At 39.2% G+C, this 20,660-nt stretch overlaps 1 protein-coding gene across 1 annotated transcript in view; it reads left to right on the top strand.

The window, feature by feature from the left end:
• LOC134658322 (plasma membrane calcium-transporting ATPase 2) overlaps nucleotides 1-20,660 on the top strand; it is a 223,236-nt gene that overhangs the window by 131,557 nt on the left and 71,019 nt on the right. Inside the window, exons 5-9 of the mRNA XM_063513952.1 lie at nucleotides 5,642-5,762; nucleotides 6,036-6,201; nucleotides 11,854-11,947; nucleotides 12,113-12,229; nucleotides 14,659-14,703. Of these exons, the coding sequence (XP_063370022.1) occupies nucleotides 5,642-5,762; nucleotides 6,036-6,201; nucleotides 11,854-11,947; nucleotides 12,113-12,229; nucleotides 14,659-14,703 (543 nt within the window). The remainder of the gene's footprint in view (nucleotides 1-5,641; nucleotides 5,763-6,035; nucleotides 6,202-11,853; nucleotides 11,948-12,112; nucleotides 12,230-14,658; nucleotides 14,704-20,660) is intronic.

Raw genomic sequence — 20,660 nt, 5'->3', positions numbered from 1 at the left:
CTAATACTAATACGACTAGTGTTGAGTCGCTCACTCGTGAGGCACCTCATTTGTACCACTCATTTTGTTAATTTGTCGCAGTACTTCGTACCGCAAAAATGTCTTACTTCACTCCTCTATTCATTTTACTTGATTCTAAAATTATCTTTCTCCTAAAAGTTCTATTCTTAACCTCCAGAATTGCACTCCAATTAAATGTTACTATTTATTTATTTATAAAGGAAGTGATGAATACATAAATATGTATATACATTAAATATTTTTGTCGCCGTTGGAATTAATGGAATAGTCGACGCTGAAAATATGCTAGTACCTCACCTCATTTGAAGTAAGACATTGTAACACCTCATTTTAGAAAATGAGGTACTCATAAAAACTCATTTTAAATGGATGTCCTACCCATCACTAAATACGACACAATTACTGATCATTTCAATATTTGGTTTAAAAAAACCTAATATGATAACTGTGTGTAATATTCGCATGCAAAATATGACAAATACTTGAAACTAAGAACTAGGATTCTCTATAGTCGCTTTTCAGTAGAGTAAACATGAATTACGTAATATATCTGTTATGTTAGTCGTGTCATTGAAATTCTAATCTTTTTTATTACTAGTCTGTTTATGCAGTTCAAATTGTCACGATAAGCACATGTTGCCATGACTTTATTTCAGAATTTACAGTTCTCTAAAAGAGATAACGGGTTGTAATAGACGAAGTGATTCAGTGGTAATGATAAATTTTCCGTATGTCATGTTACAATTAGTTTACCGACTATTACCTTAAGACTTAATTCCCTTTGTTTTTGTCATTGTTGTTATTGTTAGCCGTGTCATTTTTTTCTCATTGATTGTCGTATATGTAAGACAATTACTAATTTACATTTCGAAATTAATCACTGTAATTATGTGTGTCCCATATTTATTTTCCGTATGGTATTGTGTCGAAATCGTTGTAGTATCGACGTGTCCCCCGTTAAAATATTCATCACATTCACAGTCATGAATAACGGATTGTGTGCTCATGTCCCGTCAGTTTGGGTTAGATTTTAATCCAATTTTATTGCACACTGCGACAATTTGATTGCAATGTTTGTGAATGTTGATTGCATTGATCATTGCAATCGCTTTAAAAACACGCCCACTGATTGGATTCTTTTCAGTTTTATCACCTGTGTTTTATTTTATATTTATTTTTCACTACAATATGGATTCTGTTGTTTAGTAATTTTAAAATTAGGTACGGTAGGAGCGACGTTTAGGAAACACAACTGAGTCAGACACAAATCGGATTGAGGCAAATTTCTGTCCGGAACAGAAATTCAACATTGTGTGTCATCCTTGCCGGACATCGAAGATCTTCGATTGTAGTGTGCAAGTGCGATTACTGTTGTAGACATTATAATTAATGAATATATATTTTCTCTTTTCAATGACTATGTGGATAGACGATCCTGGTAAGAATGAATGTAAAAACACGATTGCTCGTTCCATGTACTCAAGTCAAGGCACTGACAATGATCACGAACTGCAACTAAATCTCGATCAATTCGAGGTTTCTAGGCATTTCTAAACCATGGTCTCTGTCGAAGGCCTATCCAGAGACCATGGTAGTGGGGCATGGTTTAGTTGCCTTCAGGTCTTGAGTACTGTGTTTAGATGCACTGTTGTACCCTGTCCTGATTGCTTCACTTCACTATTAGTAAACCTTCTAGGTCCTTCTCCCAATAAGGTATAGCAGACTCATTGTTAGAAGTATTTATAACTACTATGATGCTTCTATTCTTATTTGATCTTTCATGTTTAGATTCGTGTGACATTAGATATAAGTCATTTATATTGTCTATAACATTTCCAAGCTCTTCAGTATCCTTCCTATTAATGGTGCTTGTAGCTTTTCCCCTGCTTGTATGCTTTAAGGATGCTAATGTTATCTGTTATCTGTCCTATTCCCTTGAACCTTTATAATTGTTATAGCATCTCTAGTTACTATTTCATTTTTTACATATACTTCTACATCTATTTCATACATTTATAAATCCATGGCCTACACAATAAGACTAATTATAAGTAAACTACTAGAATTACAAGAATAATAGAATCATGTTATGTAAGCCGTTAGAGTATACGAGAGTGCTTCATATCAGGGATGTTGCGAACATCCGCATCCGCATCCGCAACCGCGGAACTTCCGCATTATTTTCAACATCCGCATCCGCATAAAATCGATGCGGATTTAATGCGGATGCGGATGTGGAACAGTTCGGTACAGGAACGTCTTAGCATCGGCGGAAGTGCTAGACTGCTAGGTAATTTAGTAATTAGCCAAAAAACCTATTAGAAATTAGCAGTCAAGCGTGAGTGGGACTTATTGTACGGAACCCTTGGAACGCGAGTCCGACTCGCACTTGGCCGGTTTTTTTGAAATAAAAATTACTAAAATGTAATATTTGACGTTTTTTATGTACCTATCTTGACATCCGCATCCGCATCCGCGGATGTGAGCCTTTAAAAATCCGCATCCGCATCCGCATCCGCGGATGTCAAAAAATCGGCATCCGCAACATCCCTGCTTCATATGAATGGCATTAAAATACTGTTCCATTAAAACTAGGCGAAGCTTAAGTATTTACTATACCTATAAATGCTACTTAGTTATGCCCCTCAATTGTTTAGTCTATTTTTATGTCTGAGAATTTTCCGAGTGTAATTCTCGAAATACAAGTCATTTTTATCGCAAATAGCTTTCATCGCTGAATTTTAATACATAATTGCTTACGAAATCGATAAAGTTTGTGTAATTAAATGATCTTAAACCTAAACCTAATTAAGGGTGTAGGACATTTAATTGATCTTTTGTATTGTCTGTAAGTTATATCTGAAAAGATACGGCGGCGTCGGGATCCACATCAGTATGATAACCGATAGGAATCGAAAAAATTTCAATCTGACATATCTAATTATCCGGCCCTTAAACTGCCACGACCTTGCCACATGAGATCCCATCGCCAGTAACTTTTATTAGGCCAGCATCAATCTTGCTCACCGTAATCCCGGGATTCGGGGCTCCGTCTTGTTTGCCCTGGTTACAATGAAAATACTCTGATATACCTCCGAATATAGGCATTGTGCCTTTGTGAGCTTTGGAGATTATGAGAGGATCCCAAATTTTGCATATTTGTACGTTTTGTGTATTTATACTCCAGCCTTTTTGACTTCTGTAACGAATGGACATACAGCTGGTTTTAATTAATTACCAACTTTAAATGAAGGTACTCGTATTCAGAATTAGAAAGAGTAAACTGACAGATGAGGATGTGTTTCGTAAGATTACGCATTATCATATAAATGTTATAAATAGCTTTCTAGAACTTGAAAGTTATTTTATTTGCGTGGCTCGATGCTGCCATACTCTATATGATCAAATATCGGTGATAGATAACTATCACATTTACATAAATACGTTTGAATCAATGTTGAATCAAGAATATTGTTTAAAACTATCATTTTACTCTTTTTAATCCTGGATATCAGTATAGATAGGTTGTATCTCTACAATCTGCTTCGTAGCTAAGAACAAATCATCAGGTGACAACGAAAACTCACTATTTAATTGCAAAAAAATATATGAAAAAGAATCAATCTTGTCTCGGTACTAGCAATATTCAATATGGCTCTGAACTTGTGGTAGTAGTTAGGTTGTCACCTGATGAAATTTAGATATTTACGTATTGTAATTTCTGGTTTTATTCTCCCTATTTGAATGTAGGTACAGCCTGTATATGTAGTTAATTGCTAAGTAAACCGTCAATCTCATGGCTGGGTTGATTACAATCGGTCAGATCATCGGGCCCACTGAACCGGAGAAAATCTCTGCTGACAACATACTACTATATCTAACGTGCCATGCGAAATTAAACCATATTACAAAGGCATAAATGCTTAAATGTAAAAGTTCCTTGTATACGAGGGTTAAATCAAAGGAACGTATTTCCATTGAGGTGTTCATTTGAAAATGAATCTTGTTAGTGAACGGTTTAGGTTTTATTTTAATTGGTTTAAAAAACGTTTTATTGCAGAACTGGTTTCTATAGTGTGAACGTTGCCAAAGACCCGTAACTATTATATTTATAAATAAGTAAACATAATAAATATGTAATGATATTATGTACTCTCAGAGAATACTAGATATTTTTTAAACTAGAAATCCATAAAGTTTTCTTCAATATTATTAATTTTAACGTATGAAATTCATTATTACTTTCAATAAACTTTGTTGTACATTTACAGTTTAGGCTCACGAAGTCACGACATGATTTGACAAGCATCACACTACTTGTTATATATTTTGTTAAAGGAAAATAACCTTAACGTTAGCATTAGTTTTACTGGATTGTTTTTTAGATTAAAAGTACTCTTTAAAAGTAGATTAACTAACCATAGTTTTGGGTCACTAGGATAGTTCCAACCTCATTATTTTTGTGAACATGTTTTTGACATGTTTGTATCATTTCAATGGCATTTCCAGTTATCTAATGATCCATTTAATATGTGTTCACTAAAATCATACAGAACAAACGCTTAAAATTTACCCATTTGTAACTTTTAGCTAAATCCTATGGCAATTCGTCACATTTTCTTACTTGAAATTTGATCCCGGTTAGCCTTAGTTTTAGAAAAACATCCATACGCAAACAATAATCGATTGTAGTGCTAAGCTTCCTATTCCATAAGAGTGATAGTATAGACTAAACATAAGCATCAATATTTTAGTAAGCACCTATAGGTATATTATCGTATACCGTATACTGTACGCCAAAATTATCGCTAGCGATGCGTGAAAACCATTTAGTAGACATGGAACATCGTTATTATATCCGAAAACGTCCTCTGCTTAATAAAAACCCTCTCCAAGGATCTCCACAACAGTCAATAAATAGAAACAAGCCTTTATAGAACAAAGAGCAATATTTTTAGGTTTTAATAGTAGAAACACGCTGCTTAAGGGCGTCCGCTAGATGGCGCGGGTGCACGGAGCGGTGCACGCACGCGGGTGACATTGTAGGTAAAATCCGTGGCACGCGTCCACGTCAGTTAATTTTTTCACACCTATTCAGAAAAGAGCTTTTTCTTCCCTGCTAGGAGGGATCAAAGTGGCACTTTTCCTCCCTGCTAGGAGGGATCAAAGTAACACTTTTCTGTTCTAGCACACTATTTTTACATTTTTAGCATATTATTTTTTTAGCTTAAATTATCTGTTGAAGCATCAGATTGTGTTAACACTGAGATTTTTTTATTTTCATCATAGTTGATGTGAAAAGCAGTATGTGTCACACGGTATCAAAATTATTTCGTTTTGGGCGTTAACACCTGAATCCCTCATTACGCTCAGGATTCTACTTTAGAATCCCTCACTACGTTCGGGATCCTTGTAGAATCCATCGCTTCATTCAGGATTCAATGTATACGCCCTTGCCGGAAATATATAATTTTGATCCCTTGTGGCACAAACTACTATTCGTTAACCCGCTTTTCGATCCGCGCAAACGCGCCAGCTAGCGGACGCCTTAATAGTTGTGTTCGTAAGGCTTTTGGCTCATAAACTCATGTGTGTTACTAAATTAACCGTGATGTTACAGGACATCTGGACGAAGAGGAGGGACACTACCAATGGATCGAGGGGCTCGCGATATTAATATCTGTCATAGTCGTCGTTATAGTCACAGCGTTCAACGACTACACGAAAGAGAGACAATTCAGGTGAGACTAAATAAATAATTAAATTTCCATGTGGGCCGTCTATAAGGGAAACGTCCACAAGCACGTTCGTCGTTATTAACTCTTGCGGGGGATTCCTTACATCTCCAACAACGGTATTCGTCTTGTCCCTATGTTTCTCTTACCCCATCCTAACCTTCCATAAATAGGTAGGAACCGGTAAAAAAATTGTCTTAAAAGTATCGGATTTTTTTTAGTGTCCAATGTCGCTACGAAACACTTTCCACGGTCTCAACCCCATTTCTATTTCCACAGAGGACTCCAATCACGGATAGAGGGCGAGCACAAATTCTCAGTAATACGCGGCAACGAGGTGAAGCAAGTGCCCATCAGCGAGATCGTGGTCGGCGACGTCTGTCAGATCAAGTACGGCGACCTGCTGCCCGCCGACGGCATACTGATGCAGAGCAATGACCTCAAGGTAAGATCCAGGGCTATGTGTGAAGCATGTGATCAGCGAGATCGTGGTCGGCCACGTCTGCCAGATCGAGTACGGCGACCTGCTGCCTGCCGACGCCATACTGATGCAGAGCAATGACCTCAAGGTAAGACCCAGGGCTAGTTCAAGTTCAAGTTCTTTATTTGGCCAAGTAACAAAAAAAACGTTACATCTAGCGAGTCAAATACAGGTCATTGCTAAAACTAATCATGCAATGTCTTAATAGGTAGATAAAATTATATAAATCAAAATGTATCATTAACATAGTAAATGATCAAATAGGTACGTCAATTTCATAGAGTGTATATAAAAGTATGCTTAGAATTATTTTATACAAGAAAGTCATTATTTTTCATTTTATCTGTAAATTCATTGATTGAGTAAAATGGGGTACATTGAAAGAAACGTTTAAGTTTACTTTTAAATTCTATATATGTTAAATTCGTTATTTGTAAAGGCAATAGGTTGTAAAGGGTAACTTTTAGGGATATGTGGGTTAGGGGCTATGTGTGAAGCAAGTGAGATCGTGGTCGGCCACGTCTGCCAGATCAAGTACGGCGACCTGCTGCCCGCCGACGGCATACTGATGCAGAGCAATGACCTCAAGGTAAGATCCAGGGCTATGTGTGAAGCATGTGATCAGCGAGCTCGTGGTCGGCCACGTCTGCCAGATCGAGTACGGCGACCTGCTGCCTGCCGACGCCATACTGATGCAGAGCAATGACCTCAAGGTAAGACCCAGGGCTATGTGTGAAGCAAGTGAGATCGTGGTCGGCCACGTCTGCCAGATCAAGTACGGCGACCTGCTGCCCGCCGACGGCATACTGATGCAGAGCAATGACCTCAAGGTAAGACCCAGGGCTATGTGTGAAGCAAGTGAGATCGTGGTCGGCCACGTCTGCCAGATCAAGTACGGCGACCTGCTGCCCGCCGACGGCATACTGATGCAGAGCAATGACCTCAAGGTAAGACCCAGGGCTATGTGTGAAGCAAGTGAGATCGTGGTCGGCCGCGTCTGCCAGATCGAGTACGGCGACCTGCTGCCCGCCGACGGTATACTGATGAGGTCATTCCTCAAGGTAAGATCCATGGCTATGTGTGAAGCAAGTGACCAGCGAGATCGCGGTCGGCGACCTGCTGCCCGCCGACGGTATACTGATATTACTGATGCAGAGCAATGACCTCAAGGTAAGACCCAAAGGGTATTAGGACTGCCTGCCAAAAAATAGAAGCAAAGACAATCATTGAAGGCGAGTACACCTAAGTTCACAATGGTACATTAAGTACCTTACCATCAGCGTCGTTTCTGAAGGTTTTGTCAAACTGTTAGCAATTAAAAGTATTCTCGCGTGTTTTTGGCCTCAAGGAACTGCTTTTCGTTTTTGTCTGGGAATATGTTTAACAGAAAGGCAAAGCACATAGTAAAAAAATTACAAACTGCAAGCTTTTACTTAGTTTTTATCAGTCTCCATTCAGCTGTAGCGTCACAGTCTGGCTTTGCAGTGTCCTGACTATCGTCCGAAACTTCCAACTCAACTCTAGTTGTTTTCAAAATGATCGATCCAAACATGACAAGACATCAAAGAAAACACACACCTAAACATAAACGAACGTCGTCAAATTACAAGTATTCTATTTGTGTTATCCCGTTCAATTAACGCAGACGAGTGTTATATTTCAAAGCTAACAGTCTCTTGAATATAACAGCGTTTTAATACGTCCCGTCCCTTGTTTTAGTAGGAAAATCGATAACATGGTTAGCCTGACAGTTAGACGTAGGTAGGGTTCGACCACGCTTTAGTTTTCATGCTGAGTGCTATATGTCATGTATGGCGCTCCTATGGGATGTGTATGCATTGTGAGATTATAACTGCCGAGTCCGAGTATAACGTCCGTGTAAAACAGGTATAATAGTAAATAATATGAATATTTATAATATCTATACTGTCATAAAGAAGTCTAGCCATCGAAACTTTATCGAATTCCGGTCGCTCGCAGCGACGGCGCCTAATTCGATAACGCAATCAAACCCAATAAGTTTTCCTTCTCTTATCGCGATATAATCTCCTAATAATATTCGATTAACCTGAGATTTCTTACAATCCAATCATTAGACTCATAAGACATCGATAACTCCTCTACAGCCCTTCTAGCACATACGTATAAGATGACGAATCGCAAACTAGACAAGTACACTACTCGCACTTTTCTTTTAAACCTGTGCTAAAACACCAGAGATTATCTAGAGACCCTCTCAGGTGTAAAAAAACTGGTATTTCAATATATGAAGCCGTAGCCATAGCTTAGCTTGTCCTTGCCCCACTAACCGCGTGTACCACTTTTCACTCCCCTAATTCAATAATACCATCAAAACTCAATAAGCCACCGCAGTTATCGCCAATATCTCGTATATTAATCGTTTAACAGGTGGCAGTAATGCCTAGCTATCACCTATGGCTCGTGCGTCACCGATAAGCGTTATTGGGTTATCGACTGATAAAACCGCGCGGTGTGGAATTTTGCATCGTTACTGGCTTTAGGGCTACACGCCCTTTTAGGATTCCTTAATGTAAGGCTTCGCTTTGTACTTAAGAGCCGATGCTTGTGTCGCCATCGTTTAGCATTAGCTTATGTGCGACTTTCATCATTATATTTATCACGTTTACCTAAGAGCTTTTTTAGGTTGGCAAACTTCAAGGGAATCTAGCAAAGCAAATGAACCATGGTCTGACGCACATAAATCTGAACGGTGGCCGCTATTTAATCTCTATCGGAAGTACAATTCGACCAATTCAAAATCAACAACTCGAACTATTCCACGGCATGTTCCTTTTTCCCGACGTCTATATGATGGAGTTCATCTCCCAACCTCACAAAAGACTGGTAGGTGCTGTTTTTAGGGTTCCGTACCTTAAAAGGAAATAACGGAACCCTTATAGGATCACTCGTGCGTGTGTCTGTCTGTCTGTCCGACCATCCGGCTCGGAGCGTGTTGTTCGTTTAAAAACGTATAATATCCCTTTAGCGTGATCAGTAAAGCCTCTCTTTATCCTCCTCTATGGATATGGATTTGGATAACCATAAAAATCTAAAATTGCACCTTCACCTGCATGCATATTCATTCAGCTTCATGAATATCATGAATATTCGTAACACGTAGATTATTCGTTGTCGAATGCTCGCGATCGGTCATGCTCTCATCCTGGATTTGGACGGATTATGTTATTTAGGCTGGCTGTGGTTGTGTTTAGCTGTGGATTTCATTAAAATTGTTTTATCATTACTAATTTTTATTATTGTATGTTCCACAGAACATTATTAAAGAGGTTAGAATAGCTATCGCGCGCAGTTAGTATCGGAACCGGTGTCGCCGCTCGTTCCTCTCCACATTTACTAACACTCGCGCAACACTCGCGCTCGCGCGTGTTATTTAAGTCATTATACGTCTTTACTCGAACCTACTTGTTTCACTCAACGTCCCACATCACAGGTAGTAAAAACTTGTGTGCGTGGTGAATGGCAGTGTTGGCCGAAATGTTAATGCAATTGAAAATGTTGGCCATTAACCATTATAAATTGAACCGTAAACTGTAATCGTCCGTTACGGTTTAAGGTTCAATTTATAATGGTTAATGGCCAACATTTTCAATTGCATTAACGTTTCGGCCAACACTGGTGAATGGATACGCCTCCTTTAGACAGATTTGATGTCTGGCTTCTTAATCTGAAGGTTATTGTGGCGCAAAAAGGCATGTTTACTTCGTTTTCGGTCAGCGCGGGCGAGTAGCATACGAGCGTTTGCTCAAAACCGGCGGCGACACGTACCCTGCTCGCATCGCCATTCTAACTTGTTCTGTGGTATGTTCAAATTGAAAATTTTGATGTAGATGTCTTTGTACAATTCTTATTTAGTATACACACGGACGTAAATTATTGACCTCATCCGTCGGAGTCATTTATTTTCATTATCTATGGGGTAGTTTTCCAAAAAGAAAGTGACAAAACCCTAAAGGGCTTTTCATAATCTTTCAAATGTAAATGTGATATGACATGACTATTATTGGCCAGTATTATACAAATTATATTGTTTATATATCTAAATCAACCTTATTTACCTGACTCCCCTCTCACTCCTCTCTGACCTCTGACTCTGAGGAGTTCTCCCCGTCCGACGTACCTGTTTATATTTAGTTCGGTCTGAATAATTCCTTACTTAGAATTAGAACAGCCACCCGACCTATATGGTTAAAGTAATCCACTTTAATGTCTTTAACATAAATGAGGTACCAAATAATAATTGAAACTCCAGTTAACGGTATCCGTTTTGGCCTCTCTATTCATAAAACCATTAGCATATCTTCATTTGTGCCGCTCGGCTACTCAGTTTACCTGAAATGTGATATATGAAGTCTGACGTCACTCCAAACAGGCGAATATTCTTCACAAACCAAGCCATTGCAATTTCAACCTTGGCCCAATGTAAATAAGATCCTTATCCTTGTGGCAAGAATACTTAATATCCTAAAGGTCTGACATGCGCAATGCGACATTTTGTCACGTAACATTTGTTTTAAGAACGTGTTTAAAAAATATATAGTTGTCGCTAAGGACAGATAAGTTTTGTGCAAATAACGGATGTGATAAGGCTTTGGTCGTAATGATATATAAATATGTAAAAATAAATTATATGGGTCGCTAGATCTATAGATATTGATAAACCGATTTGAATACTATTCCGTTTAAAAAAGAACTCAAATTCCTCTGGTATTCTGTATAGATTTGGTACCTTGTTAAATACATATGTGAACGTATACAGTTTTGGTGTTATCATTCACATAATACATGTATGAAATAAAACGGCAGTTGAAATCTTCATAAATGTGTAACGACGAAGCCGTATAAGAATCGTAAAAGAAAGTGCACGACTGAAAAAACTACACTATCGAGCAATGAATTATGTATTACTTTAAGACTTGTTCGCTTATGGTTGTCATTTATGTGTTTAACTTATCTTAAACATAATATACTAGGTAACAAAGATACCAAAGGACTTTAAAACGCTACCCATGAGCTCCATCATCCGACACATGGATATGGTGGGAAAAGCTCTTGAGTAGCTGACGGATCTTCTCCAGGGGGTAATTGCACAAAAGATCCCTATGGGTCGAAGTGTATCCGTAAGGGCCCCCGAAAATAATAAGATAAGATAAGGTAACAAAGATTAAAATTGCGGTATTTAATACAAATTAAAATATATTATGTAAGTAGGTACATGTATACGCGTTGGTCGCCTAACAGTTTCAACGGAAACGGGGTTTACAAGTATTTTGAAACTTTGAAAGATCATTTGATGTTTACCAGTCGCTTTTCGGAAACATCGTAAGATAAAAACACTGGTCCCAAATAGTCCCAATAAGGCTTAGTCTGCCTTGCCTTGCCTCTCTGCCGTGGAAGGTCATATTCAGATGGTAGTCGTTTTCATAAGAACCAGTGTATAATTGTATATGCCTATTCTAGGGACGGGATAATGTTACTTATCGGAATACCCTGGCTGATGACATACACCTATGTATAAGTGAAGAATGTATTTATGTATATATCATGTAACTGAGTATGCATTTATTATGATTGCAGATAGATGAATCATCGCTGACAGGCGAATCGGACCATGTCAAAAAGGGAGAAAGTTTTGATCCCATGGTGCTATCCGGGACTCACGTTATGGAAGGTGTGTATAAATTATTAGTAGTTTATTATATACAGGATATTTCCTGTAGGGCAGTGGGTCTACTAACCTTGCACCAACAGACACACTTTCGCGTTTATAATATTAGTACCTATGGATAACGACAACATATCTCTTTTACTAATCCCTCCCCATTTAAAATTCCAGGTTCAGGCAAAATGCTGGTCACCGCCGTCGGTGTCAACTCTCAAGCCGGCATCATATTCACGCTGCTCGGCGCCGCCGTCGAGAGCCAGGACAAACAGATCAAGCAGATGAAGAAAGGTCAGTGACCTTACACTTGATGTAGCATACGCCCTACCCCAGCCATACTCAACTTTTTTTATGCCATAAAGACGGTATTGCCTTGTAAACCCGAGCCACAAAATTAAAGATGTCAAGATAATGTACTTCCTGAAAAAGGTTGAGTATGGCTGCCCTACCCGAAGGCCGTGAAACGCTCAGAGTCGACCATTTTGTGTCAAAACAAAATGGCGGCGTAAAGCGTCCTCAGAGCGTTTTGTTGCATAAGTTGCATTAGATGTGGTGCTCTTTCTAATGTTCTCAACTCTGAACCAGTTGTGATGGAATTACTCAGTTTAAGAACTAAGAGATTTTTCGAATTGTGCATTATATTTTCGCAGTGATATGTTTTGTAATGTAATAGTTTCTTATGATTACAATGGTTTATAAATTTACAATAAATGCTAAAATAAGCGAAATTCCAAATTAATTAAAAAAACCATTAAAATTTTGTTATAAAGGAAAATTTCTTCAGTGGCAATTTAAATGTCTTCAGAGTTAAATTTACTGTACCTTTTTGTACTGAGTTTAGTACCTTAACCTATTTAAAAAAACAAAAAGAGAATTTAGTCATAAAAAATATGAACATACCAAAGTTAATATGTATTCATCAGAAAGAGCACCTCTTTTTAGTAAAATACCCTTCAAATATAGCTGGCATTGTCATATTACTTTGCTCATTTTTAAGCCGCATATACATATAACATATAGCATAGCCGTAGCATAGAATAGATGCTTCGAATATAGCCGTATTATAATAGCGTATTTTGCCATCGCAGTAATTCTTAATTGTCGTACCAGAGAAAATACCAGATTCCCATAATTCAGAAAATACTAAAAATTTAGAATAAACAGTCCTCTGGATATAGTCTAGGTTCTAGGTATTTTACTTTACCTGCAGTACTATATCTGATTTCCAAAAAATAGTATTGCTCTTTTTATTTACATGATATTCTTATTTTCATAATTGACACACGCCAAAGAGCAAAATATGTTTTGTTATGTACTTGACACGACGTAAAAGACACTGCATAATAAGTAGTGGAACTATGTGTATATTTCCTAGAGACCATTATCCATGTATCTAATTTTCAAAATGTGTCATAATCCGGTATTTTATTTCTGACATTGTGAAAAAAATCAACACAGTAACTCGATTATCTAAGCTAAATGTTTAGTACACTCAAATTTAGACGTTATTTAAGGTGGCAGAAAGTTGATTTCAGGCTAAATGAGCAGGGTGGTAGCTTAGCTGCATACCTTAGTGTTGCCATTAAGATTTTCGACCCCTACCATCGATCCATCGCACCTTTCGACCTTCCTAGGAAATGAAATGTGGATGAAATAATATTTTAAAATTTTATTTTCGACTGAAATTTAAAATAATGAAAATTGTATGATAAGAATTGGCCAATTTATCGAAATACATAGGTAATAAAGAATTAAATATTTAGTGGTCAATCAAAAAGAAACAAAACTGGCTTAATTACATTTTTATACACATTCATTCTGAAAGTCAGAGTAACTTAAGTTTAACTGAATAATATCACGATTATAATTTACTTACATTCTAATAATTTATAGTAAAATTGAATTATATTCTCATTATAAGTTGGTCCGTATGATTGACCTCATCGCAGTAAACCGTCACACGTAAAATGGTGCTTATATTGCGAATATCATACTCGCCAAACTGTGATAAAAGCATACTAATTGATAAAAAACAATGTTTCATCCACGTACTGAGATTATTTTATTTATTGATAAATTTAAAACCAAAATTAAAAAATGGTTATGGTGAATCCTGTGAACGTTGTCCGTATATATGTTGTGTTAATATTAATAGCCTGAAATGTCTTGTGGAAGCATGGTATATAATACGTATATCTTGTTATATTGTTGTAAAATCGTAGTCGAATTAATTTAAATTATTCAATGATATAAGTAATCTCCTTCAATTCCTATTGTTTGAAAATATATAAAATACCTTTTTATACATATACATTTTGTAAATGCAATCTTAGTCGCTACGTTCTTACACTTGAGGCCAAAAAAAGGATATTTTTTATTGAATTAAAATTGCTAAATTGCAAGTGACACGTTTCCGTATGTTTTAAGCCCTTATTTATAAGACATAAGGTGCAAATATATGCGTTAACTTGTTGTAAAGTGTAAGAACGGGACATAAACCCATTTAGTTCCAGCTCCACAAACATAGTGTGACCCATTCAATGACATCCGACTTTTTTTTTCTCCACCCCCCGAACCCCGGCCTGCTGCACGCCCCTCCATGCGCCGATGACAAAAAACAAAACATACACATTCTGCATCGTGTAACTGTCGTGTTGACTGCATGACGAACAATTATGTCATCAATGTGTATGCTTGTGAACATGACGGATACTACGTAGAAGCTAAAAAGCAGCGAAAGGAACAGCGCAAGAGCATTGGCGGCGGTAAGTGATCCTGCAATGCCGCTTCGTGCCACAATGTTATCTTATGCGGTATTCGAAAATATAGCCGATTAAGGCCCATTTAGACGTGCGAACTCGTATACGATTTCAGTTACATTGCGGACCATTGAGTTTACATCAATTAAGCCGACCGATCAAACGACGCAATGTAATCAAACTCGCATGCTAGTTCTCGAACCGTCTAAATGAGCCCTTAGCCGTGTTACCAGTTGTGAAGCAGAGTATAGGTTTTTTGTAAGTATAGGAATTTTGTAATTCAAATCGAGCCTTTGGGTCGTTTATGTTGATGGATTTCCTAGCCGTTATAATAATACATTAAGTAAACAGTTAACATGAGATGCAATCATAGAATGTTATTGTTAATGTAAAACAAAGCGTTTTTAATCATTCTACGATTTTTTCGCCTTTTTAGCGACTCGATTGGCTAATATATTCCGTTCATTTACTTGTTTACTACTCTTTAGTTGCGTTTCTACCGCATAAGATAACTTTGTAGCACACCCCACGTACGCGAGGGGAGACGCCATCTACAGTCGTCTATGATAGCTTCAAAGCTTAAAGATCTGCCCTTGAAAGTACTTGCCTAACACTTCCACTGTAGCTATTAGAAATAAACAATAATGTACCTAACTAACATTACTCACAACCCTTAAAACAACCCAATAAATAACATACTTCATAACAGCATTTTAGAATTTTGCATTATCGAGTAGAGCTACTGTAGATAACCCTTTTTAACTAATTTAGTGTGTATTTTGTTAATATGTTAGTGGTGTTGGTAAAATAAATCTGTAATACGCGCTGTTCCGTCGAGGAACAGATTAGTATTAATTAATTTCTATGCATATTTAGATAGGTATTTTTTCTTACATACAAAGCAACACAATTAGGATAGAATATATTTTCATGTATGTTAGCGAGATGTTTTTGAGTTGGCAACTACATTTATCTCAAAGCCCTTACTTCCGGCGCGACCTATGACCGCGCCACCTAGCGAAGATAAAAAAAACTTCTCCTGCCGTTGAATCGAAATGGCTGCGATCGCTCCGCGCTCCGGTTAAAATAATTCATATCTCGAGTTCAGTCGCTGCAATTTAAGTGAAAATCAACCAGAAAGTACTCAGTGACCCAGTGCCCCTCATGGATATATGCAGCTGTCGATAAAAGCAGAGGATTTCCAAATCACCATACATAGACCACCACGCGGTCCGCCAAGGCGCTTCTGGATTTATGTAAGTTTGACCTCTCAATATATATCGCCGCTACATAGTTTTTTGATCCGTTCGATCCGGATCTTTCTTTCTCTGGTTGTGTTGCGTTTGTAATTTGCGGTATTTCGTACCCAGTTTTTCATTTAGACACGTTTGTAGTTCAATTTAGTATTGTCATTTCCGCCATCTTTGTCTCGCAAAATGGTCCCAAACCCTACAGACGGCAATGCTGAAGCCGACACATCGTGTATTACACAAGACATATTCGAACGAGATCTAATTCTCGACGAATTAAAGAGAACATTACAGTTCGCAGCGACAAATACAGATCAATTCCGTTCACGAACAACAGATTTAACAGTGCATCAGCGAAAGTTTACTAAGATTCAAACTAAAATCGAAAAAGCGTTAATTAAATTGCAAAGCTTCAACAAAGAAGCCAATATTAAGATTCGTAACGATTTTAACGACTTGTATTACGCGATAGTTACACATCTAAATAATCTAAAGGAGGTAGACGTAGAAAGGCGTCGCGCGAGCCGCGTACTTACCCCCAACGATACGCTTAGCAACGATCGTCGAAATTTACCCAAATTATCGCTTCCCGAATATCACGGTGAACCGACTGGTTGGCCTGCCTTTTTCGATTTATTTCAATCGCTGGTACACAATAACAATGCCTACACGGATGCGGAGAAGTTTAGGTATTTGCTCCTTTCCGTTAAAAACGAGCCACATAATTTAATTAAATCAATTCCCATAACGGAAAGTAATTATGCAATTGCGCTCGATATTCTAAAGTCTCGTTATGACAATAAACGCATTATCGCATCACAACATCTGGATAAGTTGTTCGATATAGATATTTGTTCCGCGCGATCAGCTGTTGCTATGAGAAATTTACTAAATGTTTATCATGAAAACATAAAGGCTCTGGAAGTAATGGACTTTCCGGTTAAGGAATGGGACTTCGTTCTGTTAAATTTATTGTTACGTAAGATTCCCGTTAATACCCGAAAAGAATATGAACGTTCCTTAACCAACCCGGGCGAAATACCTAAAGTTCAAGGCCTAATTGCTTTCCTCGAACGCGAACTTTCCGCGGAACAGATGATTTCAGTTTCCAATACACAGTCCACTCGAAACAATTCCTTAAGTAGTAAAAATAACCCAAATTTAAATTCAAATCAAATAACACCCAAGCGTGTTTTTGCAACAAGTACGGCGTCAGCCCAAAGTCGACCTTACAACGATACAAATAAGGTTCGATCTTGCTTGAAGTGTAAAGGAATGCACTCACTTAATAAATGTTTGGAGTTTCTAGACTTATCAATCCAAGATAGATTTGCATTTGTTCAAACAAATAATGTATGTTACAATTGTTTATGCCCCGGGCACGACTTAAGGAATTGTAAATCAAGTTTTAAGTGTCGTAAGTGCAATAAAAGACACCATACGTTAATTCATTTAGAATCAAACATTCCGCGACCGGCTATCAATGAAGCTGCGGAATCAGTTGCCGTCTCGCTCGCTCTTACGGAGCAGCCCGGCCCTAGCAGCCCGTCTGCAGTTCACGGCGTAAACGAACAGAGTTTAGGTAATGTAGGTAAACGGCCTAGCACGGTTCTATTGTCAACAGCGTTGGTTGACCTTTATTACGAAGGCAATAAAATTGCTACTATTCGCTGTATGATAGATGGGGGTTCACAAGCAGCTCTAATTACAGAATCGTGTATGCAACGACTTAATTTACCGCGACATCACGATAGCGAGCCTTTGGTCGGTGTCGGCGACTTGCCGCTGGAACCTAGGGGTACCTTCGTGTGCTCAATTTCGCCTAAGGGCAAACAAAGTCCGATTATTCCGTTAGAGGCTTCTATTCTGGCGAAGTTAACCCGCCAAATGCCTAGTGTACCACTAGCACCTCTCGCTGATTGGCCTCATTTGCAGGGCCTCGCTTTGGCCGACCCTGAATTTCATAAACCTCAGCCGGTTGATATGATACTAGGCGAGGATATCTTCATGGATATTGTTCGCGATGGCATTGTCAGGGGTAAACCTGGAACGCCCACCGCAATTAATAGTGTGTTTGGTTATTTGCTAGGAGGTAAAGTGAACTTTACTTCCAATGTTTCGACTCCACGCCATACTTGTTTTACGTCGTTCGACAACGACAATCTTCAGAAGTTTTGGGAGCTGGAGTCAGTACCAGAGTTGCGGAGTTACACTCCCGAAGAAAAGCTATGCGAATCCTTTTTTCAAAAGACGCATAAGCGCGACGACACAGGGCGATACGTAGTCGCTCTGCCATTCAAGCCCGACGCACCGCCGCTCGGCGAGTCTCGGCAAATTTCTCTAGCACGATTCCATAAATTGGAATACCGTCTAGAACGTAACCCCCAGTTGAAGGCGGATTATCACGCGTGCCTCCAGGAGTACGTGGATCTCAACCACATGGAGCTCGCGGACGATAACCCCCCCACTGGCGCGAGTTATTACCTACCCCACCATTCTGTGTCAAAAATTTCCGAAACTACACGCACACGCGTAGTATATGATGCTGGGTGTCGCACGACAAGTGGACACTCCTTGAACGACACCTTGTTGACGGGTCCTAAGTTACACTTAGACATCGTTGACGTTCTTCTAAAGTTCAGAGTGCATAACATTGCATTTTGTTCCGACATCAAACAGATGTATCGCAATATTCTTGTGCGTGAAAGTGATAGGGACTTTCAGCGCATCCTTTGGCGTCAATCGCCCGAGGAGCCTCTGCGCGACTATAGGCTTCGTACCGTTACATTCGGTGTAAGTAGTTCCCCCTATCTCGCATTACGCACAATCAAACAGCTAGCTCATGATGAAGCTGAGCGTTTCCCACTCGCCTCACCAGTCTTACTAAATGACGTCTTTGTCGACGATGTGGTGACCGGTGCAGATACCATAGCCGAGGCCCTCGCTCTGCAGCAGGAGCTGATAGGTATTTGTGCCACGGCCGGGTTCGAATTACGTAAATGGCAAAGTAACTCGCCCGCTATTCTCGCTGGTACGCGATCCCCAGATTCTCATGGTGAGCGGCGCGATAATGTTCATTTTGCCGAAATGGAAAATGACAAAGGGGTCAAAGTCCTTGGACTTCAATGGAATCCGGGATCAGACTCATTTAGTTTCAAAGTACAAAGTACTTCTAAGGCCTGTACGAAGCGGGCAATTCTCTCGGAAATTGCAAAAATTTACGACCCACTCGGGTTATTATCTCCGGTAACATTGTTTGCCAAACATCTAATTCAATTGCTATGGTTAGCAAAGGTTCCCTGGGACGCCGAAGCCCCTATCGATATAGTTAACTCATGGACGAGTTTTGTTGGCGAGCTCCCGCTCTTATCTCAAATTTCATTTCCTCGTCATATTTTTAATATTGACGACTTCGATTCAATCGAAATTCACGGATTTGCAGACGCAAGCCAAATTGCATATGCCGCATGTGTTTATATACGTCTTACGGACAATACCGGTAAGGTTCAAACTTATTTAGTCATAGCTCGAACCCGCGTAGCACCTCTTCGGATTTGCCTTACTATCCCGAAAATGGAATTAATGGGATGCGTGATCCTCTCAAAATTGATAGAACGAGTAATGCCTATTTACGGTGATCGCATTCGCCCCGATCAAGTGTACGCGTGGTCAGATAGTTCCGTCGCGCTCGCGTGGCTTAAGTCACCCCCGCACGAATGGAAAACGTTTGTCTCTAACCGCACCAGTGAGATTTTGTCCCGTGTCCCGGCGAGCTGCTGGCGTCACGTCCCGTCAGCTGACAACAGCGCTGACCCGGCGTCGCGCGGTCTGCTGCCCGCCGCGCTCGTACAAAATGACTTGTGGCTCCATGGTCCTACATGGCTCCAACAAAGTCACGACTCCTGGCCTATACAAAAACCGGTAGTAAACACAACTGAGGAAAAACGCAATAAAAATGAATCGACAAATGTTAATTGTGCATGTGTGTCCACACTACCTACTTCCCCGGACGATGATACTCTTATTACGCGATTTTCGTCGCTAGGTAAATTAGTTCGCGTCACGGCATTGATATTTCGTTTCTATAATAAATGTAGAAAACATAAACAAACGCTCCCGGAGTACATCACCGTACCAGAGTACCACTTTGCATTAAAGCGACTCATATTGATTACGCAACAACAAGTGTTCGACGACGACTTTAAAAATATTTCGTCAAGTAAATCCCCTTCCTTACGTTTGCGGCGTCTCGCGCCTATTATAGATAGTGAGGGATTATTACGCGTCGGCGGACGCATTCATAAATCGTTTTTACCTTATGAGTCAAAACATCAATTAATTTTACCTAAACGACATCCTCTTACAAATCTTATCATTGACGATGTTCATATACACGAATTGCATGCCGGTCCGCAGTGCGTGCAAAACTCGCTCTTACAGCGATATTGGATCATTTCGGGTCGCGATATTGTGCGTCTGCGCGTGCATCGGTGTATTCCATGTTTCCGCGCACGACCTACTCGCGTGCAACCTCGCATGGGCATGCTTCCCTCGGTTCGCTTGCGCCCCGCGCGCGTATTTAGTAAAACCTCGTGCGATTTTTGTGGGCCATTCTACGTTCGCGCTAATAAAGTTCGTAATGCAAAAATAATAAAATGTTATGTTGCGGTTTTCGTATGTATGAGTGTTAAAGCTGTACATCTTGAGTTAGTT

The sequence above is a fragment of the Cydia amplana genome, chromosome 22, assembly GCF_948474715.1.
Source record: "Cydia amplana chromosome 22, ilCydAmpl1.1, whole genome shotgun sequence".
NCBI classification, from domain to species: domain Eukaryota; kingdom Metazoa; phylum Arthropoda; class Insecta; order Lepidoptera; family Tortricidae; genus Cydia; species Cydia amplana.
Note: the sequence above shows the minus strand (reverse complement) of the source record. Positions and strands in the feature narration are given on the sequence as shown.